Genomic DNA, 9,032 nt, shown 5'->3' with positions numbered 1-9,032 from the left:
GAGATACGTCAGTTACCATGAAGCATTTTCCCCCACTACTTTCTTCCTTAGTCACGTAGGCCTTTCCATGGGTAGGCTGCCTCACTTCCTCGTCTTCTGAGTCGGTAGACCAAACTTCCGTGCTACCGAACTCATCACCTTTAACCGAACCCTGCACAATAAGAGCATTAATAGAAGGGTTAGCGGCAGACTTCTTCTTTCTCAACTCGTCCAGTCTTTTCTGCAACACGGCTTCCTCGTCATTCCCATCATCTTTTTCAGCCATCTTCTTAAGGACACAGTCCTTAGCATAGTGATTTTTCCCACCACAGTAGAAACAGCTTACTCCAGAATCGCCATCCACCTTCGGTTCCTTCTTGTGCTCCTCAGCCTTCGGTTCATTATTCACCTTTTCAGAGCTGTAACTCCCCTGCCAGTTTCGGTTTTTGTTGCTGGGGAATCTCTTCTTTATGAACCTCTTGGGATTGGACACCATCATGGCATAGTCCTCTGATGTGAGATCATATTCCTCCAGGTTGAGGTCTTCATCCTCCATCACAGCTTTACTTTTAGATAGGAGGGCCAACGAACCGAGACTAGTAGCAACATTCTTTTCTTGCACCACAATCTTCTCTTGGGACTTGAGAATACCCACCAGTTTCACCAAAGAGTATGATTTAAACTGCTCATGGGCTTTGACTGTGGAGACTACCGCTCTCCATTCGGACCTCAGACCATTCAAGAAAGTAACCTTCTGTTCGATAAGCTTCCTTTCAATATCGTGTTTGATCATCTTGCTGAGAAGATGATTGAAGCGATCAAACGTCTGGGTCACGGTTTCTTCGACTCCTTGCCTGAATTCTCCAAACTCAGATAAAAGCAAGGTTTGAATAGAATGTTCAAGATCCTCGTCTGTAGAATACAGTTCCCAAAGTCTATCCCAAACTTCCTTCGCCGTCGTGCATGAGCTGACCAACCGGAATGTGTCGGACTGAAGGGCGAATCTAATCAACCTTAATGCCTTGATATTGCACTGGAATTTACCCTTTTCATCTTGCGCAATATCCTTCACGTCCTTTAGCAGATCATTGTACTCCTTTTGTGTCTTGATGATTCTGGACGTTGCAGAATGAGAAAACGGTCCATTGGTGATGGCTTCCCAAATGAGGTACCTATTATCCTCCGACCCAATAACGTAGTCTTCGAAGTGATGCGCCCATACTTCATAGTCATGGGTGTATAAGATTGGAATCTTTGTCGTCGAACCAATGCTGTTGGAAATATTAATAAGGTTTGATTGTGTCGCGTCCATTATGATCATAAAAACCTGTTCAAAAATCAGACTTGTAATAAAGCAGATTAGGGCAAAATAATAAATATCAAGATACGTCAATAACGAGATGACGGCTTAATAAATATTGATAATTGCGGAAAAACCCTAATGGAAATCTTTTTCACATAAAAGATGTGTATCGATTACACAGCCTCCCGCTCTGATACCAATTGATGAGATTAAACTAACCTTTAATCTATAAAGATCGATTAGATCTTGAACAAGTAAGTAAACAAAGACGATATAAACACAATAATAAGAACAAGACAAGATGGAATCAAACGTGTCGAATGATTAAACAAAATCCTCAGAAGAGCTCGATTAAGAACATCAACTGTAGAGGATTGGAAGGTTACAAGAACGATCAAAGAAACCTGTTGTCGTCTAGATGTATCGCTATTCTCAGATCTCTAAAACCTTTTACCTAATTTGCATGCAAGCGTAAACTTATATACAAAACATAAAAGGTTCACGGTTGGACAGGCCCAAACCGGTATACAAAACGCCTTGAGCCCAAAGGACGCAATCAACAAAAATGATCTTCAGCCCAACAAATATGTCTCAAGGTTTCCGTACATATAAAGAATAATGAAATCCGAGCTATAACGAAGAAGCTATGGCCCGCCGAAGTTTTACGGCAAAACCAGCACGGCACCGGGAAACGTAAATAGTGAATTTACGATAGAAGACTTTTTAGCCTTAGAAATATAAACAAAAGTCGTAGAATATGTTAAACTAAGAACATCGATAAAAAGAACGCCCAAATCTGACTTCGTATGAAGAAGTTACGATTTTTCGAAGTTTCGGACTAGCAGTGTACAGCCCAAAATTCAAATGTTTGATCGAGCGGTTTTTAGCCAACACGACCTAAACGAGAATCGAAGATCTCGTTAATAGTAGCGTAACGAGAAAAAGATGGGCGAAAACGGATGTCGGATGAAGAAGTTATGAGGATTTAACAGACCAATTCTATCCCGACCTGTTGATAATATAAAATTTATAATCGAGCCAAAATTAGCCGACGAAGTCTAAATGAAAGTTGTAGAGTACGTTCCCACCTTCGTGTGGATATAAAGAACGTCAAAAACGGAGCTCGTATGCGAAAGTTACGAATTTTTGAAGTTAGGACTTGAAAATGCGAAACCTGTTGCGAAGTTGATGACGTGGCACAATCCCAGCCGTCGCTTGCGGCCCACGGTCTCGCTTCGGATGAGTGACACGCCCCCTTCGCATTACGCCCCGCGTATGAGGTCCGGTACGCCCCACGTACCTCCGGCCTTATCCGTCCGAGTCCGAGTGCGAGCCAGCTGTTGCGAGCTGGCAACCACCTCCGAGCTACGCCCCGCGTAGCACCACCGAACGCCCAGCATAGCGAGGCCCTCGCGCCTATAAAAGGGGGCCGAAGGTGCCCTCATTTTTCACACCAAAATCCTTTCTCTCTAAATTCTTTCTCTCTCTACAACCCCAAACCACCCCTAAGCCCTAGTTAAACCCCTAGCACCCTAAGGAAGCCCCGAGGCTCCCGGAGTCCCGAGAAAAAGGAGTTTTTCGGTTTCGAAACGCTGCTCCAATTAAGTCCCGGTTTTCAATAAAATTCGCTGTAAGTATGCTACGCTTACGCAATTTTTAATATAGCTTTCAAATATTTATAGGAATGTTATTATGTCCTTAAAATAATTATTTGGGCTATTATTATGAGATATATCGAGTATTATTAATGCTTAATAATACTCAGACTAATTAATTTGATGCGGTTATCATTAAACTAAACCCTAGTGGTATCGATACTAGGTTTTATCGAAGGAATATCATTTTGAGAGTATCGAAGCGCTGTCCGAGTGCTGAGTCACCACCTAATCAGGTGAGTGCATAGTTACCTTCAACTTACACATAGATATGAAGTATTTTATATAAATTATGTGCTATGTGTGCATATTATCTGAATACTTGCTATCTATGTTAAATGAACGTTGTTATACATGTTTTCAATGATTTAAACTGTATATGTATTTTATATCTACGAAAATGTTGGGGTAAAACATGCGTAGATGTAATAGGTGATGTGTGATAAAATGATGAGAGGCCTCGATGTTGTTGTTGTTGATACAGTCATCTAGCGGAGTATAGATGACGACCACGGACTCTTCTAGATAGTCCAGTGGAATACTAGCAGGCTCGCAACTTGTAGGTGTTGTGAACGATGTGTTCACCGGTGTACTCCATCCCCCACATGGTTGCCTATTAGGACATTTATTGCTGAGGAATCCCTTTAGCAGTAGTGTCCGTCCCGATGATGATCCTTAGACTAGGTCCCTTATGATAGGTGTTTAGGGACGTAAAGTGAGGATAACGGGAACGGGTAATCGGGTTATTGTTGATTGATGAAATTAATAAACTTATTTATTGTGGGTTGAAAACCCTATGTGCTCACCAGGCTCCCAAGCCTGACCCACTCAGTTTTATGTATTACAGGTAGTGGCGCATGAGCATAGGTGTGATGTTTTGGACGAGGGATTACGGATATAGGCATGTAGATATGAAATAATGTAGTAAGGCTTATATTGTACTGTTTATACTTTTGATCTGTACGAACACGACATCCCGAGCCTTTTAATGAAATACATTTCAATGGAAATGCTTTTGATAAATCTTTATCATAATATTGTTTTGGGACAAATTCCGCAACCCTTTTATTAAAAGATAACTCTGATTTTGAAATAAAGTATAAACAAAACCGGTCTTTTCTGGCCGTGATTTTGGGGATGTCACATTGAGCATATGTAGGAAATCCAATAACAGGTGGAGTTGGAGTATGAGAAGTTACAGATGGTTCAGGGCTAGGGGGCATGTGCCTTGGAGATTGGATACAACAATTGATGGAGGCAACATAGTCTTGATGGCAACCAATTCTCTATCAATATGATCAACCATTAGATTCAGAGCATCCATTAAAGTTATGACATTGAATGAGAGTGTTGTGATGGCTTCCATGATCTGAGGTAAAGTAATAGGAGGAAAACTCATGGGAGTTACCTAAGATCTTAAAACATGTTCACCGATAGCATTGAACACATATCTTAGGGGTGGGAGAGATATAAATATTTTGTTGAGAGATAATGATTGGTTTGGTGTCATTGAGTGAGCTTCAAGGTAGTGACGAATCTAAGATTGAAACTCATAGGTGTCGACCTTAAATGGAGTGATAAAATCAACGAATGAAAATTTATTTTTTATCGGTTCAGATTGCCAATGATACTATCATAAGCAAATATATTATTAACTTTAACACCAAATATCAAACATAGTTGAAAAGCTACTAGTAAATGTCCTACAACTGTTCACGATGAATTGACATATTTTGAAAATAATATATAATTGCATCTTTGCTAATACCATCTAGTACATCTTTCTCAATATATGACATTAGACAATCATTCATAAACTGATCACCCATCTTATTGTGTAAATCATTCTTTATCAATTTCATTGCTGAAAAAGCTCATTCCATGGTTGATGTTGCAACAGGTATAATCAATGCTAATTTTAGTAGAAGATATACCATTGGATATATGGTATGCTTGTTTGTTTCAACCATCATCTTTGCCAAGTTTCCAATTTCCTTCAAGTTATTAAACCTTTCATATCCACGTACATCCACAATATAGTTTTGAAGATTTGATCTAAGTGTTCCGAGGTCATGTTCTGGGAACTCGCTAGGATAAAATTTAGCCATTTTGAGCAGTGCCTCCACATTAAATGCTTGAAAAGACTTACTTGGGCACAAAGAAGCCATCAAATCAAGTAATGTTGTGTTTACTTCATTAAAGCGATTGTTGAGCTCATGAGATTGCATATATATGACTGCAACAAATACATCAACTTTGTAGTGATGCAAACAATTAATCTGCGAGTTAAGCAAAAAGAGTTATTAATAGTTAATTAGGAAAGTAGTGAAAATAAATAAACTTTCTAGTTACTAACCTTTGAATCTTTGCGATGACTTAATCCATCGTAATATGGATCTTCCATACTCAAAATCTCAATATCACATTTTTCGCAGAATAAACTAACATCGTTTAAAAGTGCCTTCCAATCTTCATTCCTAATTTGTTTGAGTATATCCTTAGAGGACCTCACTTGATGCGTGGCATTTACAATATTTTGGTATTTCTTTTGTAATGTGTTGTTCAAATCATTTGTGACCCCTAAGATATTAACTATCAAGTGTAGGCAAAATATAAAATCAAATATGAGTAACGACTTCAAAAGACGACATGCTTCGGCTTTATGATCTTGAAAAGTACTATACTATATAATGTCTTCAAGTACTTCACAAATTGAAGAATATATTCTCTTGATATTTACGAGTGAACCATAATGTGAACCCCAACGAGTATCACTAGGTTGTTTGATACTAATTTCGTGATTCAATCCTTTAGCACTTTGGATGTCTCTTAAAATTAAAGTAAATAATACACGAAAATTAGCAAGAAAACAATGTCAATTAGCATAAAACAAATAGATAAAATAAAAGAAACCGGCTGCTAATGCTTCCATTATTTTTGTTGATTGATTCTCTCTTAACATGTCCTGACGCTTATAAGAAGATCCAATCATGTTTAACAAACGAGAAAGCAACTCAAAAAAATCATTAATATCATAGTGATTCTTTGCAACAAACACAAGTGCTAACTATAACTTATGGGCAAAACAATGAACAAAATGTGGAGATTCAACTTCTTTCATAATCAATGTCTTCAATCCATTAAATGCACCTCTCATGTTACAAGCTCCATCATAACCTTGCCCTCAAATCATATGTGGACTTAATCCACATTCCGACAAAATGAATAAGTTGTCTTTTTAATTGATAATGATGAAGTGTCACTAACATGTTTTATGCCAATAAATCTCTCCATAACAGCCCACTGACTATTCACGGACCGCAAAACCAATATCATTTGCTCTTTATAGGAAACATCACGATAGTCATCTACCAAAATAGAAAAAAAAATCATCTCCAATATCTTTCATGATAACTTTAATAGTTTCCTTTGCCGCCGTAGGTACGACGTCTTTTTGAATAGAGTTATTTTTCACTTGTAAATTTTTTGGAGCATTCTTTAAAACAACATGAGACCTACTTTATCATCTTGGTCGGCATAGAATTGAAGAAGCTCAAGAAAATTACCTTTATTAATCGAGTCTCTACTTTTATCATGACCCCTAATAGATAATCTTTGTTCCAATAAGAATGTGACACAATCAATAGAATCATTTAATCTGATACGGTGATCATTTTTCATCAAATCGGTTTGTTTATCAAAAGCAGTGACTATGGATTGTTTTTGGTTCATCAAATTTTATCAATTTGGACTGCCATATTATGTGCACTTCCATCATTATGAAGATCCAACCTCCATCTTTTATTCCAAGTATTAAATCCATATTTTACAAAATGATCAGAACCACCTTGGTTTTTAATCTCCGATTTGAATAGATGACAACATAAACAAAATGCAGCCTCTAGCTTTATACTATACTCCATCTAATATTTATAAGCATCAAACCAAGATGGATTAATTCTACAAAGTCTACCTCCGATCTCTCTTTGTTGGAAAGAATGATTTTGTGGTTGGTAAGGTCCTTTTTGCAAGTAGGCTCTTCTAATTTCATCTCGTTGATTTACATGGTAAAGTTCCATACTAGGTATTTCTCCCGAATCCATGGGAAGCATATTTAAATAAACCTTTATGTATTTTGAAGGAGGAGTTTGTTGCTCATCGTCTCCACATAGTTTTTCATTATCATGAGACGAGGAACTTGTTGCGATAATAACCGGAATAAAAAACAATCATCACAAAGTCATACAAATTCAGAAATTCTAAATCTAATTATAATCAAAACAATTAATACAAGTTTACGACTCACCTATTAATTTTAAAGCATCATGTTAATATCATAAAAGTCTAAATCAAACTATTAATTAAACATATAATACAACTATACTTCATTTAATGATCGTCGAATAAATAAAATTTATACCATAAATAATGAACCATTGTATAAAGTAATTTGGTAAAATGGTAAATTTGATTTGGTACATGTAATTTGATAAATGGTAATGATAAATATGTTGTACGCTTTTTAGGAATATGATATTGTCTATGTCATGCTATCATAGCATTTTCAGATTCCAAGTTTGAAAGTTTATAAAGTAAAAAAGAAAGAAGGTTGAACATTGGCTCACATAAAACAGGGAGAGTTTGAGACGCTAGATGGAGATAGGAGGATGAAGTTCAAGCTTTTTAGTCATCGGAGAGTGGTAGATGATGGTGTTGCTAAGCATCAAACAACGTCGATGGGCTTAAGAACAGTCAAGAACGGCCACAATGAGTAAAGATTATGTAATTTTTGTTTTTTTAGGGTTTATGTATTTTCAGTTTTTTTTTTTTCCTCAAAGTTGTTTGTTAATTTTTTGTATTTAACGGGTTTATAAGAATATTTTTTTTATATCTTGTATTTAACATGTTTGAAAAATCAAATATAAATTAATATATTTATAGATAAGAGTTTTTCCTAGGTAAGTATCTTCTAAGATCCAAATAAATCTCTATATATATTCTCTATTAAACTAATTTTAACAGGTGTCCATATAAAATTTATTATATAACCTACAAAAAAATAATCCAAAAATAAAGTGTGTCCATGGACACCCTTGGCCTATAGGTGGGATCGCCCTTGCTTCAAGGGAGTCGGGGACAACTGAATTGGTGTGGAATCCGGATACAAGAGATGTAGATCTTCTATAGTCAGGAGTTGGAGATCTTTGAACAAGGGATGGTGATATGTAGGCAAGGGTTGGAGATCTGATTAGTGAAACAAGTTGATCCATATGCATCTCACCGTGTCTTGTATTTTCTAATGCATTTCCCGCTGATATATTTCATGTAGGGAAGGAGTTCTCTTCTTGATTTGGTCACTGATTTTCCAACTGATATATATCATCTATTCAGGGAAGGAGTTCTCTTCATGTAGGGAAGGAGGATCTATATATATCATCTATTCATTATTACCATAACCATCATCATTCTCATCATTATCTAAGACGTCACCAAGAGGCATGAATTGAAATGGATGGTCAATCCAATTTCTCATGGGAGTAGTGATGGGGGATTGTTACGATGAGTTTAAGATCCAACAATCATGACAAATAACATGCAATATATTAAATAACATCTAAGTAAATGTTTTCTACAAACAAGATCACGTTACATTTCATAGTTTTGCAATCTCTTGTAACTTGCCTTTTTTTTTAATTAAACTCAATCATGCAAGCTTTAATCTCTATAAAGGTAAACCTTTTAAAACTATCGAACTATATTTGTTGAAATAATAATATGTGTTACAATCAAATATTTATATATGAAGAAAGGTTATTTTGGTATAAGGAAACAGGTACATGCGGGTTTACACGCGGATCCTTACTCGGGTCTTGGCTGTGTTCGGGTAAAACCGAAATATAAAAGAGAGAAGATTTTTCTAGAGGAGAGAGAGAGCCATTTTTACATCTTCATCCGTTTACAGATCTACACATTAGGGTTTCTGGAAGTGATAGTCTCTCTTGTTTCATATTGAGTTCTTGTTTCTGTTTGTTCTAATACGTGTATAATAAACAGGTTAAATAGAGAAGATGATTAGATTAGGATGAGTGTTTTGT

General features: G+C 36.5%; 1 protein-coding gene across 1 annotated transcript; it reads right to left on the bottom strand.

Moving 5' to 3' along the window:
- Positions 1 to 4,811: 4,811 nt before the first annotated feature.
- On the bottom strand, positions 4,812 to 6,669 carry LOC145036352 (uncharacterized). The gene is made up of 5 exons (XM_078984797.1): positions 6,504 to 6,669; positions 6,205 to 6,305; positions 5,851 to 6,004; positions 5,294 to 5,529; positions 4,812 to 5,216 (listed from the first exon to the last, which is right to left on the bottom strand). Exons 1-5 carry the CDS (start codon positions 6,667 to 6,669, stop codon positions 4,812 to 4,814), a joined length of 1,062 nt encoding a protein of 353 aa, XP_078840923.1.
- Between the last annotated feature and the right edge of the window lie 2,363 nt (positions 6,670 to 9,032).

The sequence above is a fragment of the Lactuca saligna genome, chromosome 3 (assembly GCF_052625555.1).
Source record: "Lactuca saligna cultivar CGN05327 chromosome 3, ASM5262555v1, whole genome shotgun sequence".
Classification (NCBI taxonomy): Eukaryota; Viridiplantae; Streptophyta; class Magnoliopsida; order Asterales; family Asteraceae; genus Lactuca; species Lactuca saligna.
Note: the sequence above shows the minus strand (reverse complement) of the source record. Positions and strands in the feature narration are given on the sequence as shown.

What these genes read in the sequence shown, in the direction of transcription:
- LOC145036352 (XM_078984797.1), bottom strand. Translation starts at nt 6,669, where the DNA reads ATGAACCAAAAACAATCCATAGTCACTGCTTTTGATAAACAAACCGAT. An exon ending in AATGGAAGCATTAGCAGCCG is followed by an intron (nt 5,530 to 5,850) that starts GTTTCTTTTATT and finishes TACACTTGATAG; the next exon opens with TTAATATCTTAGGGGTCACA. An exon ending in GTCATCGCAAAGATTCAAAG is followed by an intron (nt 5,217 to 5,293) that starts GTTAGTAACTAG and finishes CTTAACTCGCAG; the next exon opens with ATTAATTGTTTGCATCACTA.